General features: G+C 43.8%; 1 protein-coding gene and 1 pseudogene across 2 annotated transcripts in view; both read left to right on the top strand.

Annotated features, from left to right (window-relative positions):
* The window catches only part of LOC101042006 (DNA repair protein XRCC1-like), a 34,703-nt pseudogene extending 16,331 nt beyond the window's left edge, over window positions 1-18,372 (top strand).
* Window positions 1-23,525, top strand: part of RASGRF2 (Ras protein specific guanine nucleotide releasing factor 2) — a 374,367-nt gene that overhangs the window by 68,599 nt on the left and 282,243 nt on the right. The window contains exon 1 of one of the 2 annotated variants that reach the window (XM_003920945.4): window positions 17,971-18,795. The exons of the other annotated variant lie outside the window; for it this stretch is intronic. Coding sequence (XP_003920994.2) covers window positions 18,508-18,795 — 288 coding nt within the window. The 5' untranslated portion in view covers window positions 17,971-18,507. Of the gene's footprint in view, window positions 1-17,970; window positions 18,796-23,525 lie in introns of those variants that run through there. 2 annotated transcript variants of the gene reach the window in all.

Here is a 23,525-nt window from a genome sequence, read left to right as displayed (position 1 = left end):
TCAAATGGAAAAAACTATTCCCAGCTTGCTTGAGTCTCAGAACAAAGTTCAAAATATTAAAAGTCTATATTTTGAAAAACAAACAATAAGAACAGAACCCAAAAGGTAAAAATCACAATGTTTGTCATCTAACCAAAAATAGCAAAGGAGCAGAAAAATGTGCAACCAATAGAAGCAGACCCAGGAATGACAAAAATGACTAACTTAGTAGACAAAGACATTAAAATGGCCTTTATAAATATATCCTATATGTTATAGAAGGCAGAGGAAATCATGAGCATGATGAAGAGGGAAATTGAAGACAAGAGATCCAAATCAAAATTTTAGTGACAAAAGAATAATGTTTGTGATGAAAAAATACACTGAATGGGGATTAGCAGCAGATAGTCATAATGAAATAGAGTTTATCCCCAGGAATGCAAGGTTTAACACAGAAAAATCAATTATTACTTTTTCACATTAAAATAAAAAAAAAGAAAAACCATATGAGCATCAAAAAACCTTCTGTCAAAATTAAACATCCAATCATGCTTCAGCCTCCTGAGTAGCTAGGACTGCAGGTGCTCACCACTGTGTCTAGCTAAATTTTTTTGTTGTTAGAAATTTACAAGATGAATCTAAAACTTATATGAAAATACAAAAGACTTAGTATAGCCAAACTGATTTTGAAAATGAACTAAGCTGAAAGTCTTAAGCTACTTGATTTTAAGACTTCAGAAAGTTGAGATAATCAAAACAGTGTGATGTTGATGTAAAGATATATTATCAATGTGGGTTGGTACATACATACAGATAGACATTGGTCAGGTGCGGTGACTCACATCTGTAATCCCAACGCTTTGGGAGACCAAGGCGGGCAGATCACTAGAGGCCAGGAGTTTGAGGCCTGCCTGGCCAACATGGTGAAACCTCGTCTCTATTAAAAACACAAAAATTAGCTGGGCATGGTGGCATATACCTGTAATCCAGTTACTCAGGTGGCTGAGACATGAGAATCACTTGACCCAGGAGGCAGAGGTTGCAGTGAGCTGAGATCATGCCACTGCACTACAGCCTGGGAGACAGAGCAAGACTCACTCTTACTCTCTCTCTCTCTCTGTCTCTCTCTCCCCTCCGTTCTCTCTCTCTGTATGTGTGTGTGTATGTGCGTGCGCGCGCGTGCGTGTGTACGTATATATATATACACGTACACACGCACGCGCGCGCACGCACATACACACACACACGCGCGCACCCACACACACACATCAAAGGAACAGATTAGAGTCCAGAAATATACCCATACATGTATAGCCAATTGATTTTTGGCAGAGATGACAAGCCAATTAAGAAAAGAATAATATTTTCAAAAAATGGTGCTAGAATGGTTGGATAGCCTTATGTAAAACTGTGAACTTCAACTCATACCTTACACCATTGAATCCTAGGTCTGAAATGTAAGAGCTAAAATCAGAAAACTTCTAAAAAAAAAAATAAAGAAGTGGCTGGGCGCAGTGGCTCAAGCCTGTAATCCCAGCACTTTGGGAGGCCGAGGCGGGTGGATCACGAGGTCAAGAGATCGAGACCATCCTGGTCAACATGGTGAAACCCCGTCTCTACTAAAAATACAAAAAATTAGCTGGGCATGGTGGCACATGCCTGTAATCCCAGCTACTCAGGAGGCTGAGGCAGGAGAATTGCCTGAACCCAGGAGGCGGAGGTTGTGGTGAGCCGAGATCGCACCATTGCACTCCAGCCTGGGTAACAAGAGTGAAACTCCGCCTCAAAAAACAAAAACAAAAACAAAAAACCAAACAAACAAAAAAACAAAATAAAGAAAATCTTGGGATAACGCAAAGGACAACCCAAATGTCCATCAGCAGGTGAATGGATACACAAATGGCGTGTGCCCATCCAATAGAATACAATAGAATATGATTCAGCAATGAAAATGAACACACTAATGACACACTCATCAAAATGGATGAATCTTAAAATTATTATGCTGAATGGAAGAAGCCAGACAAAAAGAGTACATACTGTGTGAGTCCATTTACATAAAATTTTAGAAAATGCAAACTAACTCTCAGTGACAAAGTAGATCAATGATTGCATGGGGTGATGGGGGAGAAAAGATGGGAAGGAGAAATTTTTATTTTAAGTTCTGGGGTACATGTGCAGGATGTGCAGGTTTGCTACATAGGTAAACATGTGCCATGGTGGTTTGCTGCACCTATCAACCCATCAGCTAGGTATTAAGCCCAGCATGTGTTAGTTATTTATCCTGATGTTCTCCCTCCCCCACCCCTGAAGAGGCCCCAGTGTGGGATGTTCTCCTCCCTGCATCCATGTGTTCTCATTGTTCAGTTCCCACTTATAAGTGAGAACATGTGGTGTTTGCTTCTCTGTTCCTGTGTTAGTTTGCTGAGGATAATTGCTTCTAGCTCCATCTATGTACCTGTGAAGGACATGATCTCATTCCTTTTTATGGCTGCATAGTATTCCATGGTGTATATGTACCACATTTTCTTTATCCAGTCTATCGTTGATGGGCATTTGGGTTGATTCCATTCTTTGCTATTGTGAATAGTGCTGCAATGAACATACACATGTATGTATCTTTATAACAGTGATTTATATTTTGGAGTGTGTATACCCAGTAATGGGATTGCTGGGTCAAATGGTATTTCTGGTTCTAGGTCTTTGAGGAATTGCCACACTCTCTTCCACAATGGTTGAACTAATTTACATTCCCACAAACAATGTAAAAGTGTTCCTATTTCTCCACAGCCTTGCCAGCATCTGTTTCTTGACTTTTTAATAATTGCCATTCTGACTGGTATGAGATAGTATCTCATTGTGGTTTTGATTTGCACTTCTCTAATGATTAGTGATGTTCAGCCTTTTTTCATATTTGTTGGCCACATAAATGTCTGCTTTTGAGATGTGTCTGTTCATATCCTTTACCCACTTTTTAGTGGGGCTGTGTGTTTTCTTCTTGTAAATTTCATGAAGTTTCTTGTAGATTCTGGATATTAAACCTTTGTCAGATGGATAGAATGCAAAAATTTCCTGCGATTCTGTAGGTTGTCTGTTCACTCTGATGATAGTTTCTTTCAGAAGCTCTTTAGTTTAATTAGATCCCATCTGTCAATTTTTGCTTTTGTTGCAATTGCTTTTGATATTTTAGTCATGAAATCTCTGCCCATGCTTATGTCCTGAATGGTATTGTCTAGATTTTCTTCTAGAGTTTTTGTAGTCTGGAGTTTTACATTTAAGTGTTTAATCCATTCTGAGTTAATTTTTGTATAAGATGTAAGGAAGGGGTCCAGTTTCAATTTTCTGACTATGGCTAGCCAGTTTTCCCAGAACCATTTATTAAATAGGAAATCCTTTCCACGTTGATTGTTTTTATCAAGTTTGTTGAAGGTCAGATGGTTGTAAATGTGTGGTCTTATTTCTGAGATTTCTATTCTGTTCTATTGATCTATGTGTCTGTTTTTGTACCAGTACCATGTTGCTTTGGTTACTGTAGCATTCTAGTATAGTTTGAAGTTGGGTAGTGTGATGCCTTCAGCTTGCTCTTTTTGCTTAAGATTGTCTTGGCTATGTGGGCTCTTTTTTGATTCTATATGAATTTTAAAGTAGTTTTTTTCTAATTCTGCAAATAATGTCAATGGTAGTTTAATAGGAATAGCATTGAATCTATAAATTACTTGGGGCAGCATGACCATTTTTATGATGTTGATCCTTCCTATCCATGAGCATAGGATGTTTTTCCATTTGTTTGTGCCCTCTCTTATTTCCTTGAGCAGTGGTTTGTAGTTGTGGAATAAGAGATTTCAAAGGGGAATGAGAAAACTTTTTCAGTTGATGGAAATGTGTCTTGATTGTGGTGATGGTTTCATGGATACATAAATATGTTGAACTTATTAAAGAGTAGTTTTTAAATATATAAAGCGTATTGTAAGTCTATTATACCACAACAAACCTGTTTTTGAAAATACAACAAACAGATGTAGTACAGTGGACTCTAAATCCGTAATGTGTCAGGGCAATTTATACTAGTTGCTAAAACAAGAAGCCCAGTATCTCATTGGTTTAATAAAACAGTCAATGCTTTGACTGGGCGCGGTGGCTCAAGCCTGTAATCCCAGCACTTTAGGAGGCCGAGGCGGGTGGATCACGAGGTCAAAAGATCGAGACCATCCTGGTCAACATGGTGAAACCCCATCTCTACTAAAAATACAAAAAATTAGCTGGGCATGGTGGCGCGTGCCTGTAATCCCAGCTACTCAGGAGGCTGAGGCAGGAGAATTGCCTGAACCCAGGAGGCAGAGGTTGCAGTGGGCCGAGATCGCGCCATTGCACTCCAGCCTGGGTAACAAGAGCGAAACTCCGTCTCAAAAAACAAACAAACAGAAAAAAAACAATCAATGCTTTGTTGTTTATGTCAAAATTCCAAGTGTTGGGTTGCTCCTGGCAGCTTGAAGCCAACTAATGACTCAGGGACCCTGGTTCTTCCATCTTGTGACCCTGGTGCCTTCAACATATGGCTTCCTCTCTTTTCAAGAAAAAGAAGAGACGGCAGAGACGATTATGACCAGACCTTTCATAGGGAGGTGCCCACCATGTCTGCCCACATCCCTTAGGCCAAAACCCAGTTACCTGGAAGGGAGGTTGGCAAATGCAGTCCTCTCCATGCCAATAAATGAGAATAGTGTTTTCATTTATCTATTTTGCCAGTCCCTGCCGGGAGAAAACTAAATTGCCTTCCTCCAAGGAGCTATGCACATAATAACATGGATTACAAAAGACATGGGGGTTCTAAGCCAAAATACCTGTTTGGATTCCTCACAGTTCTCTCCCACAGGGCATTTGCTTGATATCTCTTACCTGGAGAGCCTATTTAAGGACCTCTTCTCATGAAGGAATAGTTTCTGCACCAAAGGAGATACCAAGTCTTCAACTCCTTGGAGAGAGAAAATTGCTTATAGTTTTCAAATTATTACCACTGCCTTCCCAACTCCTTTTCCACCTCTATCCCTAAGGTTTCAAATCTTTCAGAGTCCAGTCTAAGCAAAGGTCTGCAGCTATGTGCCCTGGCCATCTACGTCTGCACCTGCTTGACAGGAAACTGCATCCAGCATAATGACACAGATCCACCAAGAAAATTGTAGCAGGATCAAAGGACTTCTCACCGGGCAGATAGCCCAATATGTGACCATTTGGACAGGCAGTGGCAGTGACAAGATATGAATTCAAGGGCTTTCATTCTCAGTTGTGTGATCCTGGGCAAAATAAATCCTTCTGAAAGCCTCAGTTTCTTCATTGATCACAAATATGGGGACAATTATAATACTATCAAAGTCAATTAAACAAAGAGTTACTGAGCACTGTGACGAAATAGTGAATAGTGTATTGAAAAGCTATAATCCTTTTGGAACTTGCAGTCTAGAGTTAGATGCAAAGAAGCAAAGACAATTAATATTATGCATTAAAGTCTATGATAGGAACAATATCCATCTTATAAAGGCTGTGAGGATCAAATGAGGTCTAATAAATTCATTTAAGCTCTGCATAAACTGTGAAATGCCCTACAGATGCTAGTTACTGCCATAAAGCAAACAGGCCCTGGTGTCATCTGAGTGCCATTACATCCCTGCCCCTACCCCAAATGCGTGAAATGTAGAGAATTACGCAAGTGTATAACACATTTGCATCAAAATGGAATTAAATGAGATAGTAACACATGTGGAAACATGCTGTAAAATCACATGCTACATACATATAATTTATTCAAATAGTTATTTCTGATGTTTATTACCAAGGACATAGCCTATGTGGTTCAACATGGCCTTTCCATGACGGGATAGGAAAGGCTGCTGTTTTTCAGCCTTAAGTACATGATCCGTGATGTAGATGATTATCAGCATGTTGACCGCAACACAAAAATACATCTCCCTGAGCTCATCTCGGAAGGCCATGTGGGTCCATTGGTAGGATTTTAATGCCCCAAAAAGCATATTTTCACACACACAAGAGAGAAAAGATGCTTTGTACTTTGTTGCATCATTTATTCCCACCTCCCCTGCCCACCTTCCCCATTACATACCCCAGTAAGGTCTTCTACAGTATCCCTCTATCTTCATGATGACATAACATATCACATTCAGGGTTAACCAGGGGGCTTTCCTTGTATTGCAAATTCTCTCGAGGCAGTGGGTCTCCCCCTGACCAAACCCAGCAGAGCTTCTAATCAGGTAGATGTGGTCCTGGGACACCTCTTGACCTTTCCTGTGTCAGAACGTCACTGACATTCACCTGTGGGGGCCAACAGCTGGCTCTGCTCAGAGAGAGATGATCTAAGTGTCAGGCTTCCAAGTCTAGAGAATGAGTTGATTTTTCTAATATTGTGATTTGTGACTTGGATTTTTAGTGTTAGTCTCCTTAGGTGACTCCTGAGGTCAAGACTAGGCTCATGGTTCTCACACTTTCATGGACTGGACTACCTGTCCCATTTAAGCACAGACACATAATTAAATAATCCATTCTCTGAGGAAGTTGAATAAACATTTTTTTTCTTTTTTTTTGAGATGGAGTTTCACTCTTGTTACCCAGGATGGAGTGCAATGGCGCGATCTCAGCTCACCGCAACCTCCGCCTCCTGGGTTCAGGCAATTCTCCTGCCTCAGCCTCCTGAGTAGCTGGGACTACAGGCATGTGCCACCATGACCAGCTAATTTTTTGTATTTTTAGTAGAGATGGGGTTTCACCATGTTGACCAGGATGGTCTTGATCTCTTGACCTTGTGATCCACCTGCCTTGGCCTCCCAAAGTGCTGGGATTACAGGTGTGAGCCACCGCGCCCGGCCGAATAAACATTTTTCTAAACTAAGTGGTATTACTTACGGTGAACTTCGAAATACCCAGGGAACAAATATTGTTGGTTCCTTCGGGTAGCCAAAAATAGGAAAAATAAGAATGAACAGATTTAGGTCCAATTCCAGAATTCTGTTTCTCCGGGTGACTCCAAGGATTTTCATGGGAGGTCATTGCTGCAACTCCCAAAGCTTAAGGCCTCATTCTAAGGCTGGGTCTCCTTTGCTGTTCTCTCCTCAATGTAGCATTGTTCATTCCTACTCAGCCCAGAGCTCCATGCTCACCTCCTTTTTCTGTTTAAAGTTCCACCCTGGGCCAGATGCAATGGCTCAAGCCTGTAATCCTAACACTGTGGGAGGCCGAGGTGGGTGATCGCTTGAGCCTGGGAGCTCAAGACCAGCCTGGGCAATTTGGCAAAACCTTGTCTTTACAAAAATAATCCAGGCATGATAGTGCCTGCCTGCAGTCCCAGCCACTCAGGAGACTGAGGTGAGCCCAGGGATGGTCGAGGCTGCAGTGAGCCAAGACTGTACTACTGTACTCCAGCATGGGCAACAGAGTGAGATGTTGGCTCACTAAATAAATAAATAAATAAATAAATAAATAAATAAATAAAGTCCTATCCTGTCCCATTTAATGATGTCATTAGTATGTGATAGGCCATGTTCTATGTACTCTGCTTATATTAACTATAAATTTTCATGAGCACCTAGGAAGAAAGTCCTACTATTACCCCCATTTCTAACATCAAAACTGAGGGATAGGTAAGTAATTTGTCCAATATAATAAATGCCAGAGTTGGGCTGGAGCACAAGGCACATCCTCTCAGCTTTAACTCACGCTTCCACGCAACACAGGAGAAGCATTCTATAATAGAGGATGGATCTCTGGTCAGATAGACCTGGGTTCAAATCCTGCCTCTGAAACTCACAAGCTTTACCATTTGGGAAAGTTACTTAACCCCCTCTGACCCTGTTTTCATTCTGTGAAATGGGCATGATAATAATACCTACTTTGTGAGGTGGATTTGACAATCAGATATACACAAATCACCAAGCAAAGGATTTGTCTACATTTCCAGGCAGGTGACTTATAAAAGACATTACTTATGTATTTTATTTTAGAAATTCCAAGATGCCACTATATCTCTCTCCATCTAGATATGCCATAGTTCCCTTGAAGTCAAACCCAAATACCAACTTGTTATCAGTTCTCTTGCTCAGGCTGGATATCTAGAGCCATCTTTGCTTCACCTCCATCCTCCATCTTCCAACCTCTATATTCAGCAGACAAGACTCGCCGATTCCTCCAATTTGGCTGGAAACATCCACATGTTTCCTCCATTACCATTGTTAAAATTAACCACATGTTGGTCAGGTATGGTGGCTCACACGTGTAATCACTTTGAGAGGCTGAGGTGGGCAGATCACGAGGTCAGGAGTTCGACACCAGACTGACCAACATGGTGAAACCCCATCTCTACTAAAAATACAAAAATTAGCCAGGCATGGTGGTAGGCGCCTGCAACCTCCCTGGTATTCGGGAGGTTGAGGCAGGAGAATTGCTTGAACCCAGGGCAGAGGTTACAGTGAACTGAGATCACACCACTGTATACTCTAGCCTGGGCAACAGAGCCAGACTCCATCTCAGAAATAAAAACAAACAAAAAAACAAAACTTACCATGTGTCAGGTACTGTGGAAGTAATTAAAAATACCTCCAGAGCTAGATATTACTATTCCCTGTATCTCCAATTTCCAATTTAGTGATGAGAAAGCCGAGCCTGTAAGAGATTAAGTGGTTTGTTCAACGTTTCATAATGAATATGTAATAGACCAGGGATTGGAATTTACACTGTCTTATTCCAGAGCCCATGATCTCATACAATCTCAGCAGTTCCTATGGTTACACTGGACAATTTGCAGCTCTGAAATGAACTGAGACTAAATCTTGCAGGTCTTTAGTTCAAATATCCCAGGGAACAACTCATTTTGGTCGGGTCAAATCAGGCCCCCGCTCCTAGGCCAATCACTGTGACCAGGGATGTGGGGGCCTATAAAAAGGTGGCAGCTCCCATTTGACCCAGACAGTCTGAAGGGCAGGACTGTGGCCAGAAGGGGAAGAAAGGAGGGGTGCAACACGAGACAAGGCCACTATGCCTCCCTACTCAAAAACCTGTTGTTCCATTTTGACTACTGTATATAGTACCTTGAAGGCCACCGTGATCTGACCTCTACCTCCATTTACACCTTCATCTCTCATCATACCCCACCATATTTCCTTCTCTCAAACCCCGATAAACACTTACACTTCCTCTACCCGGTACTGTTCTGTGATTGGTCTTTCGTTCTCATAGCTTCCTTAGTTAAAAACCCTTCATTTGGCCGGGCGCGGTGGCTCAAGCCTGTAATCCCAGCACTTTGGGAGGCCGAGGCGGGTGGATCACAAGGTTAAGAGATCAAGACCATCCTGCTCAACATGGTGAAACCCCGTCTCTACTAAAAATACAAAAAATTAGCTGGGCATGGTGGCGCGTGCCTGTAATCCCAGCTACTCAGGAGGCTGAGGCAGGAGAATTGCCTGAACCAAGGAGGTGGAGGTTGCAGTGAGCCGAGATCGCGCCATTGCACTCCAGCCTGGGTAACAAGAGCGAAACTCCGTCTCAAAAAAAAAAAAACAAAAACAAAAAAACCCTTCATTCTCCAGCTCTGCCTATTTGCCACTTAACCAGCCACCTTCAGGACTCAGACCAGATACTCCCTTGATTGGGAAGTGTGCCTTCCCAGCAGAAAGGAACACCCCGCTCCGTGCTGCACATATGGGTTCCATAGTCCTTCAGAGATGCCATGAGTGGGAGTTCTCCTGAGGGGGTTGTGCGTTTTATATCCATATGTCCATTCAGTGGCTGTGGGCTTCCTCAGGAAGGGGAGACATGATCTTGATGAGGTGGCTCTCTTCTGCTGAGAACAATCCCAGGGAGGACTGACTACCAGTAGAACTTCCAGTAGTAGAGCGTGGAATAATGAGGTGAGGAGGGTGAACAAGTCCCTCAGTCCTGAAGGAGGAGACTGTGGTAGCACTTCAGTCTCCAATATGCTCTAGAATCACAAGGAGTTCTGTGGAAAGCTCTCGATTCCTCCAGAGGCTGAACTTGAGGAGGGGGGTGGATTGTAAAATTCCATGAGAAAAAGGGATAAAAGTCAAGGAGCAGCTTAGAAAGTGTAAGGGCTGGTCCCGGAAAGTATTTAATGAAGGTTCAGATGTTTGATGCGGAAAAGAAATTCTTGAATCAACAGGGTGTCATTCTTTCCTAGCATCGATTCAACAGATGTTCGTGGAGTCTTACCAGGAGTAATATTCAGGAATGTTCTAGGTGCTGAGGATATCACAGTGAGGGAGAGAAAAACTGTGTTTCAAGCAATTCTGTGTACATACTAGAATGTCAGGGAGCAATAGGTGCTACAGAGGAAAAGGAGAATAGGGTCAAGCAGAAAAAGGGATAGGGTTTTTCCCTAAGTACAAGGGGAAGATGGTGGCAGGTGTTGAGCAGAGAAGAGGCGTAATAGTGATTTATGTGTCCAAGGTTCTCATTGGCTGCTGAATAGAGAACAGACAGCAGGAGGGGAAGAGTGAATGCAGGGAGATGGCTAGGAGACTGCTCCAGTGGTCCAGGTGAGAAATGGCGATGGGCTGGATGGGGGTAGCAATGGAGCTTGTGAGAAATGGTTTGATTCAGCATATGCTTTGAAGCCAGAGCTGACTGGGGTGAGAGAAGATGAAAGAATTCATAGATGACTTCAAGTTCTTGACTTAAGGAAGGGTGGGCCGGGTGCGGTGGTTCACGCCTGTAATCCCAGCACTCTGGGAGGCCAAGGAGGGCGGACCACCTGAGATCAGGAGTTTGAGACCAGCCTAGCTAACATGGTGAAACTCCATCTCTACTAAAAATAAAAAATCAGGCCGGGCGCGGTGGCTCAAGCTTGTAATCCCAGCACTTTGGGAGGCCGAGGCGGGTGGATCACGAGGTTGAGAGATCGAGACCATCCTGGTCAACACGGTGAAACCCTGTCTCTACTAAAAATACAAAAAATTAGCTGGGCATGGTGGCACGTGCCTGTAATTCCAGCTACTCAGGAGGCTGAGGCAGGAGAATTGCCTGAACCCAGGAGGTGGAGGTTGCGGTGAGCCGAGATCGCGCCATTGCACTCCAGCCTGGGTAACAAGAGCGAAACTCCGTCTCAAAAAAAAAAAAAAAAAAAAATTAGCCGGATGTAGTGGCGGGCGCCCGTAGTCCCAGGTACTCGGGAGGCTGAGGCAGCAGAATAGCTTGAACCTGGGAGCCAGAGGTTGCAGTGAGCCGAGATCGTGCTCTTGCACTCCAGCCTGGGTGACAGAGTGAGAAGTTGTCTAAAAAAAAAAAAGAAAGAAAGAAAGAAAAGGAAGAATGGAGTTGCCATTACTGAGATGAGGAAGAGCACAGTTGCTTTTTTGCGGGAAATTCTTCAACATGTTGAGTTTGAGATGCCAACTAGATATTCAAGAGAAGATGTTGAGTAGGCAGACACATAGGTCTGCAGGTCAGAGAAGGAAAGGGGTGGAGAGACTTATTTAAAGCCATGGAGTGGATAAAAAGATGTAGATAAAGAAGAGAAGACATCCCAGGAAAGGACCCTGGGGCAAAATACTATTTAGAGGTGAGGCAGAGGAGGAAGACAGCATGAGAAAGTGAAGACACAGCAGGAGAAGCCGGAAGGGGCTGGAGGGTGTGGTGTCCCAGAAGCTCAGTGAGAAGAGTGTTTCCAGAAAGAGGGAGTGTTCAGCTGTATCAAATGCTGCTGTGATGTGCGATGTCAAGGTGCAGACCGGAAACTGATCATTGAGCTTGGCATTGTGGGGAATGCTGGTGATTGTGACTGTGGGGATTGTTTCAGTGAGGTGGTGGGAACGAAAAGACTGAATGAAGTAGTTCAGGAGAAAATGGGGAGAAGGCAGTAGAGCCAGTGTGTAGAGAGATTTTATCAAGGGCAAGTTTTGCTGTAAAGGGAAGCAGAGGAATAGGAAGGGGTTTTTACTTACCACTAAATCATGAGTGTTTTCTTGGGTCTTTAAGAATTCCTTGTATATCATAACTTACATTTTTTGTAGTGATACTAAAAAGTATAAAAGTAATGCATGCATAATTTATACTACTGTATATAATATGAATAATTACATTCATGTAGTCAGACCTTATCTGTCCAGAGCATACCTGAGAAGCCAAAAGGAAATCGTCTCTGGTAGTCAAAACAATTCACGTGTACTCCTAGCTAGATTACACACTTCACTCTCTAGAGGACTCTCCAAGTTCTTCTCATTTTTATGTTTAATAAAGTCATATTTTATTTCACAAAGTTCTTAAAAGCTTCACAGCCTAAGTCTTCAAGAAACCAGAAGATGGCAATTAGAAGGTTAGGATGGAGAAAGGGTGAAGGATGCAGTTGGGTTTGTGGAACAGCTACAGAAACTCTGAAAGCACAGCTGTTCACGGCCACCCAGGGAGAGGCACACAGAACAAGCTGTTGTGCTCACTTGTGCAGGCTGTTCACTGCACAGGGCTCCCTGCACAGAGCTGTAGCCATCAGGGGGAGCGGCATCTTCTAGTCACATGAAGGTGTTGGTGTCATTCACTGATCAGGTTCTTGTTCTCAGGGCTGTGTGTGCCCCAACGCTCTCCCTAATTCCTCCTCCCAGAGAGTGTGCCTTTCTCTAATTTGCATAAAAGAGTAGCGGCTAGCAACAGCTCTGGTCTAGCTCCCAGACACATTGTATTTAGAATGGTGACCTTAAATCAAGACGATGCTAAATTTTCTTCATTTTTTAGACTATAGAGATGCAGAGCTCATTTATCTTTAGTGTCTGAAGGACAAGCTTTGGGTATCTAGAACAATTAAGTTAGTTGAAATATCATAAAGACACCAGATAAACAGTTTTATTAGCTCTAAATAGTTCATCCTAGTATTTTGTAAATAAGGAATTCTTTTTGGTCGAAATAATACTGGAAACAAGGAAGGAATAATTCTTTTAGGTTTAACCTACTTGGGGAAGAACCTGACTTTTACTAATTAGTATCAAGAGACAATACAGTATCATATATGTGCCGGAACTGGTAACACTGTATCCTGTAGAAACAGTCTGGGATTCTTGGTGAGTCTGCATTATTAAATGTTATTATTTTCTATGTCTACAAGCCATCGAAATGACAATTCCCCAAGTGATCTTGTCAGGCCAAGAAAAAGATCTTTGTAATACCGTGGCTTTGTTCCAGGAAAGGGGTCCCAATTAATACCTCAAGGAAGGGTTCTTGGATCTCGAATAAGAAAGAATTCAGGGCCGGGCGCGGTGGCTCAAGCCTGTAATCCCAGCACTTTGGGAGGCCGAGGCGGGTGGATCACAAGGTCGAGAGATCGAGACCAACCTGGTCAACATGGTGAAACCCCGTCTCTACTAAAAATACAAAAAATTAGCTGGGCATGGTGGCGTGTGCCTGTAATCCCAGCTACTCAGGAGGCTGAGGCAGGAGAATTGCCTGAACCCAGGAGGCGGAGGTTGCGGTGAGCCGAGATCGCGCCATTGCACTCCAGCCTGGGTAACAAGAGCGAAACTCCGTCTCAAAAAAAAAAAAAAAAAAAAAAAAGAAAGAATTCAGGGCAAGTCTACAATGCAAAGTGAAAGCAAGTTTATTAAGAAAGTAAAGGAATAAAAGAATGGCTACTCCATAGATACAGAAGCCCTGTTGCCCATTTTTATGGTTATTTGTTGATGATATGCTAAATAAGGGGTGGATTATTCATGCCTCCCCCTTTTTAGACCATAGAGGGTAACTTCCTGACTTTGCTATGGCATTTGTAAATTGTCACGGCACTGGTGGGAGCATAGCATTGAGAATTACAAAGTAGGCTGGGCGCGGTGGCTCAAGCCTGTAATCCCAGCACTTTGGGAGGCTGAGGCGGGTGGATCACGAGGTCAAGAGATCGAGACTATCCTGGTCAACATGGTGAAACCCCGTCTCTACTAAAAATACAAAAAATTAGCTGGGCATGGTGGCGCGTGCCTGTAATCCCAGCTACTCAGGAGGCTGAGGCAGGAGAATTGCCTGAACCCAGGAGGCGGAGGTTGCGGTGAGCCGAGATCGCGCCATTGCACTCCAGCCTGGGTCACAAGAGTGAAACTCCGTCTAAAAAAAAAAAAAAAAAAAGAGAATTACAAAGTCACTCTTGTCGCCATTTTGGTTCTGGTGGCTCCTTTACTGCAACCTGTTTTACCAGCAAGGTCTTTATGACTTGTATTTTGTGCTGGCCTCCTATCTCATCCTGTGACTTAGAATGCCTTAACCATCTGGTAAGGCAGCCCAGTAGGTTTCAGCCTCATTTTACCTGGTTCCTATTTAAGATGGAGTTGCTTTGGTTCAAATGCCTCTGACAGCTCTGCTTGACATAATCTTCCTCCAAGAACCCAGTGCTGATGCATTTCTAAATTACAGACACCACAGGGAAAAGTCATTGCAGAGACTCATGCAGCCCATTTAAATTCTACTAACAAAACAGAGTTTAGGAGAAAGAAAAACAATTAAAACCTACCTTGTGCATCTGAATGATAAGGCATGAGTTAGGGATTTTGAAGAGCTGTAGGTTGGGTTGTGCACTCCTCACTCGCCTAAACTTCAAAGTTTTGGACAATTCGAACAAATCCCTCCATCTTTCCTCCCTGTTTTCCCTCCTCCCTCCTTCCCTCCTTTCTTTCCTCTTTTTCTCCTTCCTCCCTTCTTTTTTTTTTTCTCGTCAAATTATCCGAAGAGTGTCTCCCTCTCTATGTAGTAGCTTCCAGATGTGGAAGCTCATTATTTTTTCCCTCTTATCTAGAAAAGGGGAAGGAAAACACTTGCACTGTGATCATATGCTTTGTTGGCCATAAAAAAACAATTTAAACTGGCCCCCTCAAGAAAGAATCCATGCAATACAAGGAGGAAAAACGGTGAATTCACAGAGGAGCTTGTTCCCATCCAGGTGGAACAGCAGTCTCTTTTTGCTCATCTATTTGATCAGCTGGGGGAAAGCATTCTTATTTACATAGCCTCCTGATCCTTTGTGTTTCGGGATGGCGCCATTCCAGGATGTGGTTTCCATATGAATGGAGACCAAAGGCCCCCAGGTGCCCATCAGACACCTGTTGGAGATAGCTTCTCCAGACTGTCCAGGAATTTCTGGTTGTTTTCCTCTCTTACAATCTTGCAGAATGATCTAATATTTGCGAATACTTAGGCCTGCTTTAACAATTCAATGAGCAAATATGAAATTGATTTAGAAAACTGTCTGAAAAGCTCATTTGCCTACTGCATATAAACTCTCCTCCTGGCTGCTGCAGAGACTAGGGAGCTAGCGCTGCGTCTGAGAAACAGACAGGTGAGAAGAAGCACCTAAACGTTAATCTTCTTCCTGGCTGGGTGGGGGCTCACACTTAGAATCCCAGGGCTTTGCTAGGCCAAGGCAGGAGGACTGCGTGAGACCAGGACTTTGAGGCCAGCCTGGGCAACATGGTGGGATCTTTGTCTCTACAAAAAGTTAAAACAAAACAAAACAAAACAAAACTAACCAGGTGGGGTGGTGCACGGCTATAATCTTAGCTCTTCTGGAGGCTGAGGAAGGAGGATTTCTGGAGCCTAGGAGTTTGAGGCTGCAGTCAGCTACAACTTCACCCTGGGCAACAGAGCAAGACCCTGTCTCTAAACAGAGAGAGAGAGAAAGGGAGAGAAAGAAAAGAAAGAAAGAAGGAAAGGGAAAGGAAGGAAAGGAAGAAATTCTCTTCCTATTATACTTGAGCACACCAGGCGCACAGGCACCGTTTTTTCTCTGTAGCTTCCACCTCACCTAAATATAGTGTTGAGGACATAAACTAGTGATCAATAAATGGTTCTTGCAGTGAATTTCCATAATTACAACCCACAGTAGTGACCAGCCAAATTTTGGAGGAAACAAGAGCTCCTTTCTCTCATTGTCCAGGGGCAGAGCAGGGTGGGGGGCATATAAGGGCCACATAACCTTCCATAGTGGGAAGTGATGTCAGACAAGGGGTGATAAATACTTCATGTGGTTCAAATGAAAAGCACATTTAAGGAGACAGAAATGGTGAGATATTGCTTATTGAAGAAGAGAATCTTTCACCTCTGAAAAAAACCAAGTGGGTTGGAAGCTTTGAGTATTCATGGCAAAATAGTTTTTGTGCCGATTTCACCCTCTTACTGGTTGCTACTAAAAAATGGAGCTTTTCAGCTACACAGGTGTCTATTCACTTACGGTTCTCAGAGCTGGGGTTGGACCACAGAGAAAGAAATAAAAGGCCTCATGAGGCAATCACCAGCTCCTCCGCGTCTAAACTCTGGCTACAAAATGTTGCCTTCGTTTCCTTACGGCCTCTAGACTTGTGTCTTCTCTGAAGAACAATGCAAGCTTCCAGCTGGGTTAAACCCAATTTAGCACAGCACCGTCCTTTAGATATTTTTAAAAATGTAAAGAAAAATGACCACTGTTCTCACACTGTAATTTCCAAATGGCAATTTCCCTATTATATAGTTGTTAAAAGTGAAAGTTTTTTTTTAAGGTAAAAGAAAAAAAAAAAAAAAACAAACGCACTCAGCTGCTCAGTGAGGCAGAGTTAAAATATTCTGCAGAAACAGCACTTATGAAACAGGCAGAACCCCTGCGGCTACCAATTTATGAACACACAACTGGCAGTACAAGACAGGTGTATTGTCATAGACTCACTACCCAGAAAAGCATTATTATTTACTTTTAACAATAAACATTTTATGATGGCACTCCGATTTAGTGATAAATGACTGGGGGGCATAAAATGTGTGTATAGCAGAATCAAACACGGACACTCCCTAGGGGTTTCTCTGGCTTTCTCTCACAGCTGCTGGGTACATTATTTCTTTTCCACTTACATTTTATAGCACAGAGTGGGGGTGGGAGTGGGGGTGGGGGCTCTTGGTTTACTGGCTGTCAGATTTGTTAATCAAATGAATCCAGTCCTACAAACAGTGAGCCTGAGACAGCTGGCCTTTGGGGATGGATTCTGCCCTGGGCAGCAAAGTGTCCCTGATTTGAATATTTTTTTTTTTTTCCTGGTTGAGAACTCCAGCACTTAAAATTTAGCATCTTACCACTGTGAAATAACAGGCATTCCTAAAGAACTCTCAGCATCTGATGCCTTTCCGAAAACACTTGGGACACTCTCCTTAACCTTTACCAGCAGTTTTAAACACTACAGTGCAGGTACAAGCAGAAAAGCCAAGGATACGGGCCATGGAAAGTCACTCTGTGACTCCACCTACTGCCATGGGAACGTGCTTATGAATGTGGCATGTGAATGTGTGTATGTGTGAGTGGGTTTGTGAAAGTGTGTAGATTTGTGTGAATACGTGTGTGGGTGCTTATGTATGTGTGTGTGTTTGTATTTTTGGGTGAATGTGTGTATTTGTATGTGAATGCACATATGTGTGTTCATCTGTGTGTGTTTGTGTATGACTATCTGCTTGTGAGTCTGATTGTGAACGTGTGAGTATATGTGTGCTGTTGGTGTGAATATGTGAGTGTAAATGTGTGTATGAGTATATATTTGCATATGGTTTGAGTGAATGTGTGTGTGAGTGAGCATATCAGTGCGTGCATTTGTGTAGTTGCCTAAGTGTGTATCTGTATTTGGGTTTGTATTTTTGTGTGCAAGAGCGCACATTGTGGGGGTATTTGTTTATATGTATTTGTGTGTTGACTGTGTATTGTGAGCGTTGTGTGAATGTGTATTTGTGTCATGAGTGTGCCCGTGTGTTTTTGTGCATATGTGCGAGCATTGTGTTTGTGTGCATTTGTGAGTGTATATTTTTGTGCATCTGAGTGTGTGCGTTGTGGATCTGGGTGAATGTACTGGTCTGCGTGTGTGTGGGTGTGCGTGTGTGTGCGCGCGTTCTGCGCGAGTGTGGGAGCGCGCGTGTGAGCGGGTGTGTGGTGCGTCCAGGGGCCTCCACCTTTCCGATCCGCCCCATCCCGGCGGGCGCCTGAGCAGAGGCAGCAACCCGGGCCGGGGCGGGCGAGGGAGAGACGCGCGGCGGGGCGAGCGGGCTGCGCCACCGCCGGCGCTGCGCCGACTTCGCCCTTTAAATCGGTCTCCAAGCCGATTACAGCTGAGCTCCCACGTGACGTTTTACCTTCTGTCTCCCGGAGCGCGTTGCCCGAGGACAGTCCTTTCCCGGCTGCCGCCCCAGCCCGCCGCGGGGGCTCGCCTCCCGCAACTTTGGGCGAAGCGGCTGCGGGCTAGGGCGCCCTCGCGGGGCCGCGCTCCACGAGGGCGTCGGAGGCTCTGGGGGCTCCGAGGGCTCGGCCGCGAGGGTGGCGGTCAGGGCGGAGAGCGTGTCCCGGCCCCAGCCCGCGCCCCTGGCACCGCGCGCCGCCGCCTGCCGAAAGCGGCCGGGGTGCCCTGAGCGCGGCGTTGGGAAAGGGGGCGCCCTTCGCCGGCCGGGACCTGAGCGAGCGCGCCCTCGAGGGAGTCGGCCGGGCCATGGCCGCGAGGCAGGGGTGAGGCGGGCGGACGCCTGCGCGCCCCGCGCGCCCGCACCATGCAGAAGAGCGTGCGCTACAACGAGGGGCACGCCCTGTACCTGGCCTTCCTGGCGCGCAAGGAGGGCACGAAGCGCGGCTTCCTGAGTAAGAAGACGGCCGAGGCGAGCCGCTGGCACGAGAAGTGGTTCGCCCTCTACCAGAATGTGCTCTTCTACTTCGAGGGCGAGCAGAGCTGCCGCCCGGCGGGCATGTACCTCCTGGAGGGCTGCAGCTGCGAACGAACGCCCGCGCCACCCAGGGCCGGCGCCGGGCCGGGAGGCGTCCGGGACGCTCTGGACAAGCAGGTACCGCGTGCCCTCCCTCTGCGGTGTCCCAGCCTTGGCAGTCCTAACCGGGGGTCGGGGGTCGGGGGTCGGGGGTCGGGAACGAGTACGAGTGCAAGGACGGTGCTCCGAAATCCTCCCGCGGCACCAGTGGCGGGACATCTCCGTGCGTCTCCCTATCTTCATCCAGGAATTCTCCCATCTCCACACCCCTGCACCCCACTGCCAAGTGATCGGTCAGAATAGTGGCCCCACTCGCTTTCAGGACCTTGATAGAGGTCGAGTCGTTTCAGCTTCTCTGCCACCCATCCATTGCTTCTCTAGACCTGGCTCGCAAGAATTTTGTCTGGTGACTTGTATCAGCACCTGTTGGGTGTAGATTGGCAAGACGGAACTAACTTACTCGGAAAAGTTTGGTTTCTGCCATACCCGGCTGGCGCGCGTAGATTTCTTTGCCTGCAGATGTTTGACCACTGGTTGAGCTGGGTACAAGCGGGGCTTCCAAACCGGACAGACACTTTCTGTTGGTCATTTTCAATCAGTCTTTGTGATTTAGGTCAGTTTGCCTTGGTAACATTTGACCTGCTGGGTCTAATTATAAAGGTAAATGTGTATTCATATTCCTCAGGATTAATATTTGGTAGCCACATTCTTGCTATGTTTAAAAATGTGGGCATTTTTAAAGAACACTTCTGTACTTTGAAATGACTGCTTTGAAAATGAATGCGACCTTTTAATTCTGGGTCATAATTTTATTAGTTTTGCTGTGTGCTCATGGCCGCGGGGTGGGAGAGAACAACCCTTTCGGTCTAGTGATCCCAGCCCCCCACTCCCGCAAATACAAAATTTGTATTTTTTCAATCACTGTTTGGTTATTGAAATGAAAGCAGACTAATTGTATGTTCCCTACGTTCTCATTTCGCTTCTCGTTTCCCACCTCGATACAAAAAAAGGCTGATTGTTTTTGCTGTTGCATAAAAATATTTCGCAGCTGAATTTTCCATGTAAGTCAGATCAGACTGCACATACCGCAAACCACAGAGGCTGTGGGAACTGCTAGCAACGGAGTGATCCATAAGATGCCTACCTAACTCCTTGGGGCTCAGAAAACAATGTGTACAATTAAGAGGAGTTAAAACTAGACCAACCAGAAGTTTGATTTGTTTTCACTATAAATCATTAACAGACTTAACTTGTTATAACACTCAGAAACCTGAAATTTTAAATATGCTCTTTAGTTTCTGAGGGCTTATTCAGAGTCATTTGAAAAACTGATTTCCAGCTTTATAGATACGGGTACTAGAAACATAAACATAAATTTCAAGTCATACATTTTAGAATTTAATTTGGGAGAAGAATTTTGAGGAAACATTTTTTCCAGGATTATATATATATATATATATATATATATATATATATATATATATTCTATTGGTGGGATTTTTTTTTTTAAAGATATGTGTTCTAAGGCCCCACAGGAACCAAAATCAATAGGTTTCTAAGTGTTATTATGTCTAAAGTAAAATAGGGTATTTTAAATTACTTGGGATATATATCATTTACTTAACCCCAAATTATTTTCTTCATATTTATATTAACATAAAATAATCACTTTTGGGGGAGGGGTGTGTGTATTTTTTTTTTTTTTTTTTGGAGTTAGGGGTGGGGAGTTTTTACCTGTTACAATTCACATGTCTCTCTGACTTGTTAACGTTATATGGAAACCAACATTTTTCTACTTGGAAAATATCTGGACTATAATCTTCAGGACTGTTTTCTTTCTTGCACTTTAATAAAGAAACATAACTTCCAAATGGTTTGACTTTTATGCCACTTTCTAATGGTTGTCCTAAACAGACCATCTAATGAAATTTTTTTTCTCTCTTTTTATGACCATACAAATGGTGAGTCCTTCTCAGTCATTTTATGCATCTTCGAGAGGTTAGAAATCAGAATCTTTGGTGTTTGTAGATAAATCTAAGATGTAGAGAAGCAAGCATTCCAGAATGGATTAGGAGCTGGGTTGGGAAGGCTTCCAAATTTTGTCTTGCATTAGATGTGCTTCTGTGAGTTGGGTTAGCTTAGCTGACTGATGCTTTTATCTGGCACTGCTAACTGGGTGTGTTTGAATAATTAAGAAGAAACTGTGAAAATAAGAAACAAGGAGAAACATTCTACCTTAAATCTACAGTTTTTGCAGTTGGTTCCCTTTCAGCTAGTTTATGTTCTGAGGTGCTCAGATCATCCAGATACATCCAGACACGAAGGATCTGTGGAGGATGTGAGGAAATGAGCACATCCCAAGGTCTGCTTCTCCTTGTATGCTTCTGGAGCTTTCCATGTCAATGTCTCCCTCAGTGCTATGAAGTTTAGGGCTTGAAACAGGACTTAGCGAGGCAGAGTCATTTTTCTTCACCAAGTTTCCATGTTATTTCTTTAAGCACATCTCTTTTTTTTTTTTTTAGACGGAGTTTCGCTCTTGTTACCCAGGCTGGAGTGCAATGGCACGATCTTGGCTCACTGCAACCTCTGCCTCCTGGGTTCAGGCAATTCTCCTGCCTCAGCCTCCTGAGTAGCTGGGATTACAGGCATGCACCACGGTGCCCAGCTAATTTTTTGTATTTTTAGTAGAGACGGGGTTTCACCATGTTGACCAGGATGGTCTCGATCTCTTGACCTCGTGATCCACCCGCCTCAGCTTCCCAAAGTGCTGGGATACAGGCTTGAGCCACCGTGCCCAGCTTAAGCACTTCTCTTAATCTCTCTCTCTCTCTCTCTCTCTCTCTCTCTGTCTGTCTTTTGGTTAATGAAATCTGTTTCCTAATATGTAAAAATTAAGAGTTTGGCTAAGCTGATGATTTCCAGGTACCTTCCAATAATGACATCTATTTATAAGGTTATTATAGACAGTGTGAGCTTTTTGCAGTGTGGAGACTGTGAAAGACCATTTCACAAGATTCAAAATTTACCAGTGTTTGTAATAAATACTGCATCTGAGAAGCCAAGGACAAGCAGGTGATTGAAGTGGACATTCTGATAAATTAGTTAGGTCAGAAGATGCGCAAATCTATAGTAACATCATTGCCTGAGGCAGAGACATTCTTATTAATCACATTGGAGGGCAACATATTTATTGTAATCTCCTTGACAGTTATAATAGTTGATGTAATTCTTGCAATAAATTGCCTCTAAGCATTCTTGAGAGCTTAAATTCTGCCTCTCTTTCAAATAATTTTTATGCTTATTAATTGTTTTTAGGTAAGTTATGAGGAGAAAACACCCATTGGTTTGCTTCATCTAAGTAATAATTCAAAATAAGTTGGTTGACAACAACAACAAAAAATCATTTTATTTTTTTACTTGGACTTAAACAGTTACCAATTAAGCAGAAAAAAGAAAGACGATTTTTACTTTCCAACTATGCTTAGGTTTTAGGAATATTTGCATTGCTCTATTTTTTTCACAGCGTTCTCAGATTTCACTTTGATTAGTCCTTGGAGGATTGCAGGCTCTCTTACCAGCCTTCCATAGTGACTACTTCTTTGGAATAGTAATGGTGATATACTGAAAATGAGATCAGTTAAAAACAATTTTAAGTGATTTATTTTCTCCAAAAGTGTTGTTCCTTTTCTTCAAAATGTGTCCGGTGGCACTTCTTTCTAGTAAAGCTCCATTTGTGGAAAATGAGAACCTTCCCTTTTGTTCCAGGTGAAGGAGAAAGGGAAGTTGTATTTAGCAAGTACCTTCTGCATGGTAGGCTCTGTGCTCTGGGTGGCTGTTATCCTCCATAACCTCATCTAATTTGAACTTCAGCTTTTGGAGATGATGCTTATTAACATCATCATTATTATTACCTATTGCTGACATTGAAATTCAGAGACTTCTAGGGAGATGATCAAAGTCCAACTGAAGATATGGAGACTAAATAAATAATGTGGAAGAGTTCCTTACTAAGACTGGATTTAAATCCACTGAGCAAATCTGAATGGTTGGGGGTTTAGGGTTATATGATGTGAATCACTGTTTTGTTTATTCTTTTTTTTTTTTTTTTTGAGACGGAGTTTCACTCTTGTTACCCAGGCTGGAGTGCAATGGCATGATCTTGGCCCACCGAAACCTCCGCCTCCTGGGTTCAAGCAATTCTCCTGCCTCAGCCTCCTTAGTAGCTGGGATTACAGGCACACACCACCATGCCCAGCTATTTTTTTGTATTTTTAGTAGAGACGGGGTTTCACCATGTTGACCAGGATGGTCTCGATCTCTTGACCTCATGATCCACCCGCCTCGGCCTCCCAAAGTGCTGGGATTACAGGCTTGAGCCACCGCGCCCAGCCTGTTTTGTTTATTCTTATTTCCTTTTCAAAACTATTTAAATGGCGGTTGTAATTCTTTTTTTTTTTTGAGACAGAGTTTCGCTCTTGTTACCCAGGCTGGAGTGCAATGGCGCGATCTCGGCTCACCGCAACCTCCGCCTCCTGGGTTCAGGCAATTCTCCTGCCTCAGCCTCCTGAGTAGTTGGGATTACAGGCACGTGCCACCATGCCCAGCTAATGTTTTGTATTTTTAGTAGAGACGGGGTTTTACCATGTTGACCAGGCTGGTCTCGATCTCTTGACCTCGTGATCCACCCGCCTCAGCTTCCCAAAGTGCTGGGATTACAGGCTTGAGCCACTGCACCCAGCCCTGGCAGTTGTAATTCTTAAGAAATACAATTGCAGCCGGGCGCGGTGGCTCAAGCCTGTAATCCTAGC

Source organism: Saimiri boliviensis, chromosome 1 (genome assembly GCF_048565385.1).
Source record: "Saimiri boliviensis isolate mSaiBol1 chromosome 1, mSaiBol1.pri, whole genome shotgun sequence".
Classification (NCBI taxonomy): domain Eukaryota; kingdom Metazoa; phylum Chordata; class Mammalia; order Primates; family Cebidae; genus Saimiri; species Saimiri boliviensis.
The sequence above is the reverse complement of the archived record's forward strand: the minus strand, read 5'-3'. Positions and strand labels throughout refer to the sequence as shown.